Here is an 18,512-nt window from a genome sequence, read left to right as displayed (position 1 = left end):
GAGCCACGCTGGATGGGATCTGATCTGCTCTGCATGCCAGCCTGTTGACTGAGCTAACTAAAGCTAGTGTCGTGTTTGTGTGTTTCTGTGAGAAAGAGAGAGAAAAAGGAAGCCTGTGTTCACACATACAAAAGCAGTTCTCTGCAGGGTGGAATTCAGGATATTCTGTCTGTCTTTTTTTTTTGCCTCTGACATCGTCATTTATGTCCCTCTAATGGGGACAGCCCGGAGGGAAAATACCAAGCTTTCTACTTTTCAGCAAGTCACTGTTGCCAAGTCTGGCCTACAGTGCAGCTTGGACCGGAGTTTATAGTTTATCCAATATCGCTACCCTCTGGCTAGTTTGTTGTTCTTTTTCTATAATAAGGGTCAAATCCTTCCTGCTTTACTAAACAGTTCTGGGGCCAGATGGACCTTGTTTTTCTTAATTTCAGGATGCTTGTGTTTGCTCATGTGTCTTTATGTGTGTGTGTGGGGCCTGGGTGAGCATTGGAGGCGACTTGTTTACTGTGCTTGACATGTGAGGAAATCTGTGTGTGTACACTGCGGGGCGTGTGTTTATGCGCGTGTGTTTATAGTCAGGCCTCCCTAAGAACATCTGCCCCCGCGACAGCCTGACAGAAGCCAGCTATGTATACAACCGATCGGGGTCGGGCTGCGGGCTACAAGCGCAACCCTGCGACCAGCTCACCTTCTCGAAGCTTCGGAACGGTTTGGGGTCTGGTTCTGTCGTCGTTCACGTGAATTAGTGGCAAAACTCTCTTTGGCCTGAAACGACCATGCGGCGTGCCGCCACATTAAGAGCGAAGCCATTTCAGAACCTGCTATTTGAATGTTTTCATTGCGAGGCCGAGCAAGCAGTTGGCTGCACCTAGAGGGAAATGAAAGGCCAAAGCAGTCCCTGGTAGCAGGCAATTATTTAATATTGATTGACTTGAATGAGAACAGGACGCATTTGTACCCTGTGATTACACAAAACATAGACTGCCTCGAGTGAATGAATCTGTTGTAAATCCCTGCCGCCGCACACTATCTTACACAAGCGCTCAACCACAATGCTCTTTGCATAACACGGCTTTGTGTTCTTTGCAGACTTAAGCATAACTGTGTCACACGGGTGCTTTACTGCAGGGAGACTCTAGTATGTTTGAGCGGCAAACTTATGGAGTATTGATTGAAATGTTAGGAAATGTCTCACGCCGTATGGAAAGTGTAATCTCTAATAATAGGTGGGGGGTGGGGGCGGCCATGCTGATTGTGTGGATAATGCAGAGAGAGAAGAAGTAATTGGTGAGGGAACAGATCTCCTGGTGTGATAATTACCACGCTGATATCAGGGGGAATTGAATACCTGTTGTCGTTTGTGGAGAGCGTGCATATGTTTGTTATTTTACATGATTTTATGTATTGTAAAGGCTGAAGAGAACGAGAGAGTAATTATGCGCCCAGCTGCAAAATCGAGACATTAAGAGAAGAGCCGGTGCCTGCATCTGGGGCCTGGCACGGAGGAATTAACTGTGTATACGTCGCAGAAATGTAATTGATTTTAATTGATATGTATGGCATGTTCGAGCTGCTGCTCAGGAGGAACAAATCAATTTGACACCATTCTGTTGATATGAGCCGTCTCTGCCCATTTCTCTCTCAGTTCCTGTGCCTCGGGTCCATTCATTCAGCGGCCAAGGCTGCCTGCCAGCGCAACGCTCGGGGCAGAGGCTCGGGCTGACTGGACGGGGGTGGAGAACATGGCGGTGGTGGGGGGAGATTGAGGCTCTGTAAGGGGTTTTGAGTGGGCCTTAGTGTAGGCGGTGTTTTATATGAAAGTCGGTGAGGGCAGGGTGCTTGAATAGGGGTGGCTGGGAAGGCCTAGGATGCACCCCACAGTGCTTTTGTGTGCTCTCACATCCGTGTGTGTGTGTGTGTGTGCGCATATGGGAAGGTGGGTGGGGGGTGTAGCATATTTGAGATCATGTGCTCATATTCACCAGTGGAATGTAAAAAGAAAAGGGTGGGAGGGTGGGGGGTTCTCCTCTCTTTTTGCTTCGTTGTTTTCTGTTCCCTCTCCACCACAGCGTAGGTATGTTTGCATAAGCTCTTTACAGGATTCAGCATGCTGTGGAGCCATCCAGATGAAACAAAACCAACCTCATTTGGTTGTTTTGAAAATGATTCTCTTTATTTTGCTTGGTTCAGGCAGATCCACCTCGTTTGACATGAGGGGAATAAAGGCTCTCTCACGTTCAGGGTCATTTCCCAGAAACATTATTTGTATCTGCACAGCTCTTCCTCTGTGCGCTCAACCTTCTTTCATCAACAGGTCTTAAAAAGTCTCCAGACAACATGAATGAAAGATGCAATTCACCCCCACCCCACCGCCAACCCCCTTTTTTCCCTTTTCGACCTCCTCAAAAGTACAATAATCTTCAGTCACTCGTCTCCTCCTCTTCATTGCGTGGCTGTGTGTAGCACCGGAGTGGTGCTGATTAAGCCAACAGAGAGACAAACAGGAGACAAAGTCCCAGCCCACCAGTTTAGTTTCACATCCTGGACTGGAGCTGGGCCGCAGCTTGCCAAGTGGAGGGCTTTTAAACTGGGCTAAACACTAATTGCTGCCCTATTTCTTTTATGTTGCTTCTTTCCCATCTGCGATGGCGCTTCCAGACCTCCACAGCAGCCAGAGCCTCATTATAGCAGACAGTTAACAAAGGCTGGGAAACAGAAGCGGAGAATTCACTTAGGATAGCTATCTAACTGCCAACTAGGAGGCCTGCTCGGAAAATTGAATCAATGACAGGGGCCGGCTCGCGATGAAATCCTTCAGGGATATTAAGATATTAAGATTTTTTGGAAATCTTAATTATTCATCTAAATGGTTGCGGCTCGCTTTGATAACGGAATAAATGGCCTGTAAAAGCGAGGAGTCCAGTGTGAGGCTACTCGTTTTAGTTGCTAGCCAGACTTTTAAATGTTTGAATCAGAACATTTGATCAAAAAAACCCCAAAAATTGCCAACAATTTACCTACAAAGAAAACAGAAACTGCAAGCTACTTGTTGAGTGAAACAAACAGCAGTGTAATCATGATGTTTGCCTCCTCTTTCTCCTTTCCCCCCCTGCTCTGTGGTTTCATGCTTGTTTTTCTGTAGGTGTGTGTGTGTGTGTGTGTGTGTGTGTGTGTGTGTGTGTGTGTAGAGAGAGAAGCGAGGGGGAGGATGGAGAAAGGGGTGGTGGTGGTGATGAGGGAAAATCGGAATGAGGGAAATGTTGAGGAGGTGAATGAGAGGGAAGGATAAAGCAATGGGGAATGAGATTGTGGAGTAGAAATAGAGGGGGCTGGGGGGGTAGATGGAGGAATAGCAAGAAGGTGGGGAGGGGAGGGGTGGTCAGTAACAAAGCCTAATGTTGCCATGGAAACTTGTTTATGCCTCACTGATGCATCTTGTAGATCCAATTAGAGACTGATTGTGTCTGTGTCTTCATAGACGTACGCACGTGTAACTGGGCACAGCGCACACACACACGCACATGCATGAAAACATATGGATGCACGCATACACACAAGTGCACGAGCACACAAGCGCATGCAAATTGTTGCTGCTGAAAATGGGCAGATTGTCGGGAGACGTAGGACAAAAGGATACCCCGAGTTCCCTCTCTCTTATCGGCCCTTGAATTTGCACAACCCCTCCCCTCAACCTCCACCCCAATGAGCCTCAGACAATGGCGGCCAAATAACGTCTCACCCGCTTCCAAGCGTTGTATAAGACCCCCCCCCCCACATACCCACCATCCCACACATGCTTTCATGACATCATATTCAGCCGGGCTGACAGAGAGGATTTCGACCACTTTGCATGTCTCTTATCTTATATCTCATATCTCTTTTGTGAATGAACTCATATGTTTGGTAATGACCCTGTCTGAGATGAATGGCCATGAATGTTAATCCAATCATGTTAATTTTCATGGGGGGGGGGTTCTTCTGAAGATTGAAGACTTTTTAAAAGATCATTTCTTACAATGGGTGGGTGTTTGCCAGCGTTTAACATCATCAGAGGAAGAAGATTGGTGATCACGCAGCACCACCGCCGTTGCCGCTGCCTCCCCCCAATAAGCTCGACCACACTCGCGCACTTACACTATCAGGCATCAGTTCTCTACTTTCATCCGGGGCTGTCTGAGGAGTCAGTTATTTACTGGTGAAATGATGTGTGTGACGATGAAATGAGGGGCTGTAGATAAGGTGAGATTACACTGTGAAGGGTAAAAAAAAAAGAGGGAAGAGACTGTGAGAGAGAGGGGGGGACAGAGAGGGGCCCAACCCCTGATGTCTTGTTAAAACACAAGGGATCAGAAAAAACAACAAATGCATCGCGCGTTGCTAAATCCTGCTTAAATCCGCTGGCATGGGCAGATCTAGCAGATAGCCCTGCTGCTGTGCTCGCTGTCTGCGCCCATGACACACGCACGCACACACACAGACACGTACACGTACATAAACACACCCGTGGTCAGTCCGGCTGTCTGGGTTAATGCTTGGCTAACTGGGACAGCAGAGTTGAACCATGTTGACATTTTAAGCCTCAAACAAGTCCAGAACAATGATTCAGCCCGTCCAGCCCCCACCCCACATCAGACTGCAACCTCAGCCCATTTTTCTGACCGCACATACACACACACACAGGCAGGCGTGCATAAACATACACACCACTGCCCAAACATACTGCTTAGTACTTGGCGTGTCCCCTCCGCCTCCTCTCTTCACATACACTTACAGACAAACACACACTGGGTTTCCTCCTGTTCCCCACCTTTAGTGAATAAAGGAGAACAAGAGCTGATCTGATTGAGTTGGCAGCAGAGAGCGAGGTGGAGAGGTACAGTAAGGCCAGATGGATTATCTTAATCCTTCAGTAGATGATCACGGCAGAGGGGAAGATGAACCGGGAAGCTGTAAGCTCCCAGCAGACCCCTGGTACAATGTTTTCCTCCAGAGATGCAGGCTACTGAAGTAGATGCCATGTGAATACCACGCCGACAGGCTGGTATTATCCAAAACTCAAAAAATCTGAAATCATGAAGAAGCTTTTTTTCAAAAATGTGATGTAATCCGACCCGCACGGCCATTTCTGTGGCGGCCATTTTGTGTCAGGCCATCTTGTTTCCCTTCTCGCAAACTTTTGGTATGCTTTGATTCATATCCAAGTATGAGAAGGAACTTAAGGGGATTTGTGTGAAACACACTAATGCTGAACAATGTCAAGCTGCTACATGTAGTGTTTTTGCGGGGCTAAATTAACTGCACTCTGCCTAAAAGGCCATGCCAGACAAATCTAAACCCATAACTCCGACAGCTCAAAGTATTAAGGCTGTATAAACTGTTGCTGAATTATGCGGCTGCTTTTCCAGACTTAGTTTTTTATGTGTTTGTAACAATTTCTTTTCTTTTTCTCCCCCCCTCCCCACTCTCAGGTTTGTGGCTGGAAAAGGCCTGGTGATTTACCCCGACATCGGGGACAAGCTGGATATCATCTGTCCCAAAGCGGACCAAGGGACAGACTACGAATACTACAAGTTGTATCTGGTGAAGAGGGAGCAGGCGGAGAGCTGCAGTACAGTCCTCGATCCTAACGTCCTGGTCAACTGTAACAAACCCGAGAAGGACATCAAGTTCACCATCAAATTCCAGGAGTTCAGCCCCAACTACATGGGCTTGGAGTTCAAGAGGAACGTCAACTACTACATCACCTGTAAGTTTGTCGTGAAAGATGATTTATTGTTGATATTTAGCTTTTTAACCTTCATTTAACCGCAGAGGCCCGACTGAACGATCTGAGTAATAATCTCTGCTTCACACTCAGTTACACACAGTCACACCTGGGAGTTTCCTAGGAAAACTGCATTTTAATGGCCGCTGCAGCAGCACCACAGCAGCAGCTAGAGAGCAGAGCGGTATTAGGTGTTTAGGATGGAAATGTTCCATATCATTACGGGACCTTAAAGTGGCAACCTTGACTGACTGCTGAATGTTGGGTTTTTTATTTTTTACATTTTTGTGGTGGGAAAAATAGAATTTTCTGCAGTCGTCTAAAGTCACCGAGTAGATTTACTGCTGCTATTTAGTTCTGCGCTCGGGCACTGTTTCAATATTTCACTTAAAGTTTTCAGCCTGATTCTACTTTATTCTTTCAAACTGCTGTTTTACAGAGAACAACACAGCTATATTGCAGTTCCCACTAGATGCAGCGTTTTAGGTTTAAATATTGCTTTTTTGCTAAAACGTCAGTAATAAAATAAACACTTGTCTGTTTCTGTTTTACTGACCGCCAGCTGTCTTAAAAAAGCACAGGAAGCTGTTGACTTATTTATTCTAGCTTTTCCTCGAGCTCATACAGAAGAAAAGGCTTCAAATCTTTTGGAAATCTTTTTAAGCCTGAACATTACTGCCCTTGTTTGGTCTGAGATGACTGTGACAGTGACTTAATACACTGTTTTTAGTTTGTTTAGCTTTGAAGTTTATTATGTTGGACCTCAGTCTTTTATAACATGTATGTGTGTATATGTACTTTACATACGTGCATTTGTGTGCATATTATTATATTTAACCGCTGCTGATTGAAGTTAAATAAAGGTTAATTTAACACAACATAAACAATTAGAATGCAATTATATTATAATAATATGAGGTAATATTTCATTCCATTTCCTAAAAAATAAAAATAAAAAAGTACTATTTTTTCTTTTTTTTTCTACGTGATGGAAATGCAAAAATACAGTGCATTTGTTGCACTCTTATTTTATCGCTTCCACTAACTCGAGCGTACCTTTTCATCACCAGAGCGAAACGTTTCAGACAGATGGGCGTGCGATAATGCCAAATTTGTCACAGAGAGGCAGCTGAACATATATGGAGACTTCAGTTTGCAAAGATAAATAAATAGTGAACAGTTTGGGCTTAAATGTAGCTTTTCTTTTACGGAAATGTGTATTTTCTCTGTAATTAGTGCCAAAAGTAAAGTAAAACTGTAAAGCTATTTTTGGGAAATATTCTGGAAAATTATTAAGAAATTACAAACTTGTAGAATTAAAGTTTTTTGCCCTTCCATCTAATGTGTACTTTTACCATATTTTGTTTAGTAATAATGCTTGTGTAGTGTTAAATTTACTTACTAAAAAATTAAAGATTGTAGATTGTGCAAACTTTCCCCTACACATATTTTTTAGACACTGTCAAAATAAATTATTACTGCTTCCTTATTATAGGTGACTATTTTTGCAGTCACGCTGGAACAATAGCAGAGTCTTGCTCTCTGGTTGGCTTTAGGACAGATCTTTTAATTTGTAACCTCACTTGTCTGTCTATGAGTAAAGGACTTTTAGTAGAGGGTGTCAAAGGAACTGGGTCTGTCACTGTACTGGGTGGCGGTTGCTGCCTTTCACACAGATTCCTGCTCGTGTAATTTGATGCCGTAGTAATTACCTCAGAGTTAGCAATGGGTGTAAGAGCTGGAAGGAGTTCTCGTGGTTGGACTGCTCCTTTACGTACTATATTTTCCTTTAAGGATTGAGGCTCAGCAGGGGGAAAAAACTGATGGGACCGCATCTACCTCTAAACTTGGCTGTGTAAATCTGCTTCACCCAAGTGTCTGGTTGAGTAATTTAGCACTGAAGTAATGACCAGTGGTTTAACAGGTGGGGTCAGAGGAGCCGGAAAATCCAGAATCACAGCAGTGTCTGGTTCTTTGGTGGGTTTGAGGTCTTTCTCCTGGAGAATGTAGAAAACCTCAATCCTGTTACTCCGAACCCTGGAAAAAGGTTGACAGGGGGTGATTTAGAAACAAGTCAGACTTTTGGGATCTTGGGCTGAAACGTGCAATTTCAAAATGAACAGGACCATTTTAAACCTGATGGAATAGGAGAAGTTGTCCTGATAATCCTGGAAGATACCAATACCGGTCGGCCGCCTCCTCCTGCTTCTCTCTAAATACATCGAATGCCATGTTTTGGGATTTTAGGATGTCCCTAGGTTCGAGTCATCAGAATTGAAGCTGTTAGTAGTTGTGCATCAAATATAGCTTGCTAAAAATTCAGAGAATGGACTGTGGAGCATCTGGCCTTGAAACCTCATTTATTATTTGTATTTACCTGAAAAACTCACACCTGAAAAACCAGATATAAAGTGCAGTTTTGACACATTTAAAAGATAAAATCATTACGAATTTAAAGCAACTATTATAGATCCTCTTTTGGTTTCTAGCCTTGCCAGCATGAGAAGAGGCTTGGCAACTCCAGTTTAAACTCTCAAAGCCTTCAAAGAGAAATGAAAACAGGGGTTTTATCTCAGGTACTTTACTTCATTGCAAACAGTTTAACATGTAGGGGCGGTTGGTTTGTATATGTCTTATTAACTCACTGTCCTTTTGCCGTCCTTCAACATTATCATGTCTTCAACAGCCTTAGTTTCTGGCTGACGTTGGAGGAGTTCTATCACTGGTGCGATCTAAAAAAACATAAAGCATATGATTCACACTTAAATGCACTCTGATAAGACTGCAGCAGACATTCATTGTTAGTTTTGGCTTGGTGGTAACAGTAAATCTCACCTGACATCTTTTAACTGTTGATAAGCCAGCCGAGCTGCAGAGGCAGATCGTGCATGAGCGTATCAAAAAAACAACATTAATTTGTTTTATTCGGGAAAGTCGAAAGACATGCATTTTTACTGTATATTATGTTTGTTTAGAACCACTCTTTAATGCTCTGCAGTCTGAAAGTCGACTAGGAGGAACTCTTGAAGCTCTTATTTGAACTGAGCTGTTTCTGTCATAAGCAGGAATCAGCACAGATGTGCATCAGAAGTTGCACCACCACCACGTGTTTACTGATATACACTGAGGTTTCAGAACGTCATCAAATGTCGTCTTTATCGTGGAAGGAGCTAATGATTTCAATCTGCAAAAAGATGAAACACTTGCTGTTTTTGTCTTTTTAATGGGATTCTGCACATGATAACATACTGAGCTAATAAAGGAAAATAAGGCCTTGTTTTGCTTACTTAGGCTCTAATTTTATCTTCTGTTAGTATTTATTTTTTTTAAGTTGTCTGACTTTAAAACATTTCTAAAATTAGACGCCGAGTTTTGCTTGATCTTGTCTCAGAAAACAATCAGTCAAAGTCTTCATTGCATCTGTGATTTATTCTGAAACTATTAGAGATGACTCTGACATTAGAAACACACTGTCTAAACTCATGCAACAAGCTGCCGTATGCCAGAGGATGACTGGCACAATGAGAAATTACTGCAGGAAAACATGGACCCAGTACCAGTCTCCTCTAATGAGGCGTGATACATAACAGTGTTTTATCCAACACATAATTAATTTTTTTATATTTCCAAATATTCACAAAACACGATTAATCTCCTTATGTTACATTTTTCCCAAATAAGAACATAAGTCTTCCTTGCATGGTTTAACTGTATAAAATGTAACTTTGGGTATAAAACATCTCAAAAGTTCAGATGTGTAGATTTTAGTCTCACAAGTGGCTTCTGTTTTTTTCACACTCTCCACACACACAAATTAAATCGCACATATGTTTCTCTTTTCATGTGTAGCGGTTCAATCGATACTTGCGAACTCCCCCTCACAAACGGGGATGCAGAGAAGCATGAAGCTTGTGATGTTATCAAGGGACGTTTTTAGAGAGGGGTGGGCTGCTGTTGCAACGCATCTCGTGGACTTTTAGAAATATTTCTTTGAGCTTTATTACGCCCACATGTCTTGCAGATAACACCTTGGGCATTTTTTATTGTTATTTTTGGGCGTCTTCCTCAAAGTTTTGCTAACCAGCTGTTCGCAGAGCTTCTCTGCATATTGTCTTCATAAATATTAGAGCGAACTTTATTAATGGCACATGCATCTCCGTGCATCTCGACTGCGGTTTGAGCGAACATCAGCTTTACTTTAGCTCGAATGAGCTTTTCTGCAACGTTCTCTTGTGTCTCTGCTCCGTAACAGCATTCCTGCTGATGTGTGTTTTTTTATGTAAGCATTAGGAGCACTTAACACTCTCTCCATAGTGTTTTCTCACAGAAGCAGTTGTAAATCCTTCACGGGGGAGTCTGGTCGTGCAGAATCCAGCCTGATGGTGGATCATTATTAGGCTCATATACTGTAACGTTTTCGTGTCAGCAGTAATCGGATGTAGTATTTGTCTTGGTATTATGGTAATGTTGTTGTCCTTTGCAACAGGAAAAGCTTGTTTTATTTATTCCACCGCAGCCTGTGCATACACCATGACACACTTCATCTATCATTTAGATAATGGCCATGTGTGGCTGGCGCATATGTGTGTGTGTGTGTGTGTGTGTGTGTTATGTGTGCATTTCCTTGAGGGAGCAAGAGAAGAGAGAATAAGCACCTGCATTAAACGCACCGCCTGCTTTACCTGTGCAGCAGTGCACTGTGTGTGTGTGTGTTTGTGTGTGTGTGTGTGTTGAGGCCCCCTTAGGCAAGCTTATCCCTGCCTAGAAGATGTGAGTAGGTTATCCCAGTGACTCTGTGGGAATGTGGTCCGGTCAGCCAGCAGAGCGGTGTAAATCTGCTCTGTGTATAATGACCTGGCTTATCTGCTCTGATTAACGGTCAGACGGGAAAGACACCGTTTGAGATCAGAAGAAGACGCACAGGGGAGTGGACATTCCACTCAATCTACTGGCAGTCTTTTTCTTGTCCACACCCGACCTCCAGTCTGACTCCGTGGCTCTGTTAGCCCCTTTATCATTCGCACACCCCCACTCCCATCCTTTACCTCGTCTCTTTCCGTGGGGCAGAATAAGCAACAAAAGGTTTGGGGTAAAGTAAGCACCAAATGGTGAGCGTGTGTGTGTTGACTCTGGTGATCACCACAGGGGATCCCGTCCACTCATCCCAGCCCCGCTCTTACAGGAGTCGTGGTGGGTTTAAAGGTCAAAATTCATGGCCAAGGGGTCACGGAAACACAGCAGGGGGGTCAGTAATGATAACCCTGCACTGATCTTAATCCCAGACCTTCAGTTCCCTCCATGCCAGCTATGTACACACACATACACATTCCCACCCCCCATCCAGGTGTAAAAGCGGACAAACTGGTTATATTTCATTGCGTTGTCTAAACACGTGGATTTTGAACGAGCTGTTTGTGAGCAAAATGACTGCGGCGCGTTTAGGGGTTAGAGGCAGGAGAGGTGATTTTAGACAGGAGGCTTTTAAAGGAAAAGGAAATATAATGGGGAAAATGAGCAACAGAGCGGTAAGAGAGAGAGGGAGGACAAGCATACACGCCTGTACAAATATATACACAGGCACTCTTTAGCCAAAAAAAAATAGTCCCTTCATTTTCTCTCCCATTCGCTCCTCATTGAGATAATGTAGCGTGACTGCTTGGTTAGACGTTTGCAGTGGTTAACCGGGCCGGTAAAGCTCTGCTAGATATAAGGGAAAAAGGGCCACGAGGCAGGAGACGGAGGCAACCTATCGTGGTGCACTTCTCCTCTTCCCGTGTAGCGGGGCAGAGTAAGCCTGATGCCTCCCGACAGCTGTCACTCTCCATCACAGTGTACCATCATGGACACTGACACGCACAGACTTCCCGACCAGAATGCTGCCGCAGTGGTGCACACATTGTCTTACCTCCACAAGATATGCCCCACTGAAAGAGAGAAAGTAGGCAGGAAGGGGGAGAGGGGGGGGGGAGCAACCGAAAAGGAGGAAAAAAAAAAGCCCAAAAACATTATGTCTGCTCACGGCAAACAGTGTAGCTGATTTTATTTCTTTGACTTTCCACATAAATCTGTCGGAACACCTTCTGATTGTTTGTTCTGGAAACAGAAAGAGACTGTTGTTGTCATCTGAGAATAAGTCAGTCACGAAAGACCCGTATTTATCTCCCAAAACACTTAAAGATGGGTGCTTATCCAGTATTTGAAAATCACTGCCCGAGAACATCTGACAAACTGCATTTGACACACTGAGATGATTTTTTTGCTCACGCCTCATAATATGCTTTTTGATGTGGACTCTCCTCTACATAAGTATCTCTATTTATTTTTTTGCTTCAGCCCACACATAATACCCCTCCATCCAACCACCACCTATAGCAGTCATCTTCCCCCTGGATAACATTCGCATATATAAGAATTTTTTTTTTTGGTCTTGGAATTGTTGGAGGTTGAGAATGAAACCCTGGGCTCAGCTGCAGAAGATCACAAGATCCTCCCTTGCCCCACATTTGCATGCAAGGACATAAACGCTCTATCATACCTCGCATGCACTAATGCAAGGTTCACAACTTCAGGAAGCTGGAAACACGCATACAAATGCAAAGGCACGTACACAGCCAAATAAATATACATCGACACTAGTGGCTCGATTATGATGTAGCGCAATAACAGTAATCTGATTAAAAAAAAAAAAAAGTTAAATGTCATCTTTTAGAGTTAACATAAAATTACCATAATCAAATCACAGGCACTCAGAAACAAGGCAGCTGCAGTTGTCAGCGGAGCATTTAAACTACACAAAGGCATTTTGATTGTCAGATTATAGAGATGCAAATAACTCGCACATTTCTTAACTGGCAATTAAATGATTTTTTTGTCAAGAAATGATAACTGTTAACATCTGGTAGCCTCCCTCTGTAAAAATCACACTGAAATATTTTAATTACAAGCAAGAGGCTCCGTGTAGGATTTTCCTTTTGCATCAATTATGGCCTCTCCTACATACTTATTATAAGTAGAGAACAAAATCTGTATTGTTTCATTGCATATTTATCAGATTGTGGACATTGAAGAAACAGGCACTGAAATAATAATTTGGAATGTTGGCAAACATTTCTGTCTGTCCTGTTTTGTAAAACGTTACAGTTTAAAAGCATAAAAGACTCTAAAAGCAATATTAATGAAGCAGTTTTAACATCCTTTTGATTCAAAAGTTATAAATAGCATTTGTAAAACAAGCAAAACACAAAAGATGCCTCGAGTAACCCTTAAATGTAATCATACATGATTAAGTTCAGTGTGTGTTTTAAGTTATTGAGTATTGATCGTAGAGAGTAATAGTTGTTGATTGACTAAATAACTGTCATTGATGTTACTGATTACAGGTTAAAGCGGCTAATCAGTAAGCTTTAAAGGATTCCATTTTCAAAAGTAAACCCCGCTAACAGGTCAGGTTATCACCGGTGAAGCATCATGGCCTGGACTAAGGAGATTTAACCCCCACCACCACCACCCTCCCCCCGTGAGTGAACATAGCCCAGTGTTTATTAGAGTGCCAGTGTAATATATGACTTTCTGCTTGCTTTGCAAATCTATCCGGGCCGCCTCTGCTAGCTCTCCTTTGGATATTTCATTCAGAGAGAGAGGGTTAGCAGGCACAGCATGATTGTCGCTGGTTATTGCCTTTCGTTTATTACAGAGGAGCTTGTTTAGAGTCGGAGGCGGGGGGGGGGGGGGGGGGGCATTGAAGGGTTGTGGGGGGGGGGGGGCTATTTGGTAAGTGGAGGGGGGGGGGCTGCTCATGTGACTGTACAACTGAATGGTAACCATTGGTTACGACTGAACCCGTTGCTTCTAGATGAAGCTGATATATTCATGTATTCATCTCAATTAGTCCTCTCCGTGCATCCCCCAAACGCAGACACTCATCCCTCCTCGGCTGTGCTCCGCGCTTATCTTATTAGAATATTTTTATCCTGCGCGGATGCGAGGCCTCGCGCTCTGCTCTTTCCTGCGATGTCATTCCTCGTTTCCACCCCTTAAACCATCCGTCCTCTGCTCTCACGTTTCAAAGTTTTATATGTGTGTGTGTGTGTGTGTGCATTTGCAGGTGCTGTGGGAAGTCTGTTCAAGTCGTTTTTGTTAACCGCTATCTTAGATCTCCTCTCAGCACAGAGGCCACGAGAGACCGCAGAGCTGACTCAGAAGCAACAACACTGTTGATTTTTTTTGTTTTGTTTTAGTTTTTTTTCCAACCCTCTCATCTAGCACAAACTCATTTGTCGAATTACTATTTCTCCAGGAGCGCTTTTCAGTTGTCAAACGTGGCTTCCTGGGCTTGTTTTAATTTCATCCTCTATGCTGAAACTACCTCTGTGGTTTTTACAACCCCTAAAATAGCTTCAGGCAAAAAGGAGGAGAGGCATATTAAGACTGCTGGTTAGCTGCATTTTTGGAGTCCACGATGATTAGGAAAAGTAAATGTAGGACATGGAAAGACGAGCGTCAATGTCCATAAGGCAAATTATACTGGACAATGGCGTATTGCTTTAAAAAAAAAACACGTAAGCAGAAACACGGGATAAAACAATGAAGGCCCGTAATCTAAAACACTCTGGAAATGCATATTTTCCTTTCCTCAGAGATTGTCTGAGGTTGTTTGCCCTCTGCGTTGCCAACAACACATATTCTCAGTGTCTTTCTTCTCTGGCCAATAACTGAGCTCAAATCACAGCTCTGTGTCTGTCAGATGGAGCTTGCTCTGCCTCTCCACCATCCCTAGAACAGCGGTTTGTCTTTTCCAAGGCACACTCTGAAATGGCTTTGTTTTCCGACAGCCATTCAGTGGCACCCTCAGCCAGGGCCTGCCAAGAAGTCCGCCTCCCCCGAGCTGGAGCCCGGACTTGTTTACACAAACTCATCGGAGAAATATGGATGTATAATTATAGAGGCTGTTAGTTTTAATGTCGCATCCTCGCTATGGAAACCCACTGCGTGCTTGGTCAGCTCCGATGACGGGTGGCTGATGAAACTCTGACCGGGTATGGCGTGAACATTTCTGTGGGAAGAGTTTTAGGGGAACGAGATAGAAGGGGAGGGGGGCAACTTCTTGATGGAATCGAATCAACACAGAGCAAAGCAAACAAACATGAATCACAAGGCGGTGATAGAGATTGCTGTGGTTGTCCGACGCATAAATACAGAGTCTAAATACTGCTCTGCAGGCCAGGACCAAACCCGTTTCTGTGAATTCAGCTCAGCGGCAAAATGTCCGTGTTCCATTCCAGCACGACCGCAGGCACACAAACACAGTAACAGGAGCAGACAAACACACAAGAGGCGTGTGCGTTTGTGTGTGCATGCATGCGCGCCCAACACACAGGCATAAATAAGCACAAAGCCACATAAGCAAATTCAAATATATATATATACTCATAAGCTCACACTAGATTGCAAATAGATGCTTGCACAAAAACACAATCTGCTTGCACACATCCGTCCTCCATCTCTCTCCCTCTCCACAGATTTGCTTGCCTAATAGAAGCTGCTGTATGCATTGTGCTGTAGCTCAGCACGAGATATTCTCAGTCAGCTGTCCCACGAGTGAAAAGCGTGCACGCTGTCGGGAGCTTGTGCACGGGTGCCACGACGATTGGTTGTTTGGATGGATGGATGCTGAAAAGAAACGTGTCTTCAAATGAATATGTGTTGCGTTTTGAGTTCAGGCTCGCGCCGCCTCTTGCAGCGACTCGATGATTTCGTACATGTTTTGTTTCTCCCCAAACCCATGGGTCCAATTTCTCTCAGTCTCTTTTCTGTTCGTCTTTTCCTCCCCCCCTCCAACCCCCTTCCGTGCAACTTAATCTACCTCTCCATCCGCCTTTGCTGTTCCACCTATTTTCTCTCCTCCTTAGATCACCCCTCCACCCTCTCCCATCCCTCTTGCACAGTGACAGATTCTTCAGGAAACTGTTTCGAGTAAGCTAGACATTTTTGTGTGTGTCTGTCTGTGTTGTAGCTGTTTATTTGTGCTTGGGGGCACCAAGGTGGTAGGGCGGTGGGGGGGTGGGGGATCCTGAGCCTCAGTCTCTCTCCGCTCATCGGACTAGAGGTTAAGCTCCTGAGCTCTTTTGCTGGCCTGTGCCAAAAAAACACTGGTCCTCGATCAGCGCCGTCTTTACCGTGTAAACGATACCAAGGATCAGGAGAGAGGAGAAAGAGAGGATGTAATCAGTGTGTGTGTTTTGTGTTTGTGCATGTTTGTATATGCGTGTCAATTGCTTGCCTTTGTGCATATTAGGATGTAATCAGCAGCATGTTCTCTGTGGTCTGCTGTGCTTTTCTGATTGGGGTTTTTTTGGGTGGTTAACGGGGGGAAAGGGAGGAAAAAGCGTGTTTCTTTCCCTGCTTCTTGTGTTGCAAGCCTGGCTTCAATGCTCGAGGAGCCGAATTGCGGTTTTGGAGCCTTGCTTGGAGCCCTGGTACTTTTCACATCAGCTCCATTATACACCCCACACCCACTTTAATATTGCTATATATCTAAAAAAAACCAAAAAAACAAACCAATATAAACATATGTACATATATATATGTATATAAAAATATATATGTATATAATATATAATCCATCTGCCCATGTGCCACCATGTGTCTCAGGTTTGACCGTGTGCGTTTTACACTGCATGTTAGCTGCAGTCAGCTTTGCTCAGTCGCCTCCATGTTAGCAGGTACAGGAGATTCCCCCGGGGCCCAGGCACACAGGCTCACACGTTAATGTGCAAAAATTCACACATGCGGGCACACACACACGTGTACGATCGCAGGGACACGTGCACGCCCACACACCTGTGCACTGTCCTCTCTCTGTCTGTCTTTGTTCTGCTTTTTGCAGATTTTGTTTTTGTGGACAACAGATGGACCGACGTCGACTCTGTCCTCCATCACAAGTACACCCTCTGTCTCTTTCACTGACATCTCTCTCTCTGCCCTCTATCTCACTGCCTTTACATTATAATCTCTCCATCGCTGCAACACATCATCAGTTAGTTACTGAGCGAGAAAAAGCTCCAGTCGCTGATTATTGCAGGATCTCTTTTTCGGGGGGGTTGTTTTTGTCGTTAATTGAGTAATATCTCTCCGCTTTTTGATGGAAGCTGCTTTCTGACATCTTGTAACAATTAATCCACGTTTAGCTGAATCTTTCCCTTTTGATGTTGCTCACACCTGATTATTATACAAGCAGCATCATTAGCCTGAAGGCAGTTTTCTCACCTGGGTCAGTGCCTGGACTCTGCATCCTCCCCGTCCACCGGTACGGTTTCTTCTCACTTAGATTGCCTCATTTGGTTTGTTTTGCATCGCCTGTTTGAGAGGGGAAACGCTGCGCCTGCAGTAGGAATTATTGTTTGTTTGTTGGTTTCTCCATCTTTGATGTGTGTTATTGTGCCGAGAAACACCGGGCTCACTCAGCTGTCATAACTCTCCTCTGGAGGCCGTATTGAAAAGGTCAGCGAAAATGAAGCTCCTCTCTTGGGGGAGGATGAATGGATATGGTATAAGAGAGCCGCACAGACACACGAGAGCCTCGCACACTTAAAAATGTAAATGCATTACAAACATTTTGTACACGTCAGCGTGAGTGAACGTCGAGTTCGTCGACGTGTTCCATTGCTTCACCTCTGGTTTCTCTCGCGGCAAGGTCACTCAAAGATGGCTCCTAGAGCTAGTCTATGTTTTTTTGGACCCTCACGGCCTTTGACATGACACTGCTATCTCCCACCACATTCCGATCCATCCCAGTGGTTCTTTTATCAGCCAGCGTGGGCTGATTTGTGGCTCGTGCGCCCTCAGAGGTGGATCGAGGAGGGCGACTCCTTTCTGGAGTCCAGAGTCCCATATCGGCCTTTGTAGACGACCACAGAGGCCGGAGAAAAGACAGCGAGGATCAGGTTTATCATCTGTCGGGATTTAGCGGGTGAACCACGGTTCACCTCGTGTGATTAGCAGTACAAATGAAGCAGGACGGAGGAAAAAAAAAAAAAAACTTCAATGAGCATCCTGCTGAGGATCGAGCTTACTGGGGGACCTTGTTTGTACATCTGCCTCCTGATTACACATGTGCAACCTCACAATAGCACTACCACCCACTAATGTGGATGCTGCGGGATGTTTTTAAGGACATAACCACTGGGATTTATAGTAGGCTAAGCTAAATACAAAGGCATTTTCATGAGAGAAATAATAGGATAATCAGTGTTGTACACACCCCCCCCCCCCCCCCCCCCCCTTAACAGTACAATAAGAATGAGGCCAGATTGCTGCAGTTTTGTTTTGCAAAAACAATTTATGGATTCAGCGTTCAGCAAGAGCATTATTAATGCATTTGCTTTGGAGAAAAACAGTTTTTAGTGCATTCAAATAAAAATGTGCTCCTCATGCATTTAACATTTGTGCAAAGAAGGCAGCAGTGTGCTATGGAAAGAGTTTTCTTCTACTTGAGGCATAGTGAAAAGGTGTCCCTCACAGTTATAGCATATAAAACCGCAGTTAGACCTTGTCCTTTGCAGCCTGTGAAGTAATCAGCTCTCATGTCAACAGTAAGGACAAAACTTGAGAAAAGCTGAATATCTTCAGACCAGTGGTTCCCTCATTATGGTCACAGTGTGGGATAAGAAACAGCCGTTCTTTTCCATTAATGCAGAAATGACGTTTTTCTGACTTTTGTAAAGGATGCCCAGTTGTTTTTTTTCTT

General features: G+C 44.2%; 1 protein-coding gene across 1 annotated transcript in view; it reads left to right on the top strand.

The window, feature by feature from the left end:
- efnb1 (ephrin-B1) overlaps positions 1-18,512 on the top strand; it is a 57,106-nt gene that overhangs the window by 19,078 nt on the left and 19,516 nt on the right. The window contains exon 2 of the mRNA XM_085289319.1: positions 5,472-5,749. Within this exon, the coding sequence (XP_085145445.1) occupies positions 5,472-5,749 (278 nt within the window). The remainder of the gene's footprint in view (positions 1-5,471; positions 5,750-18,512) is intronic.

The sequence above is a fragment of the Mchenga conophoros genome, linkage group LG2, assembly GCF_057382185.1.
Source record: "Mchenga conophoros isolate Kocher_MC1m ecotype Shallow Benthic linkage group LG2, M_conophoros_male_GT1.1, whole genome shotgun sequence".
Classification (NCBI taxonomy): Eukaryota; Metazoa; Chordata; class Actinopteri; order Cichliformes; family Cichlidae; genus Mchenga; species Mchenga conophoros.
Note: the sequence above shows the minus strand (reverse complement) of the source record. Positions and strands in the feature narration are given on the sequence as shown.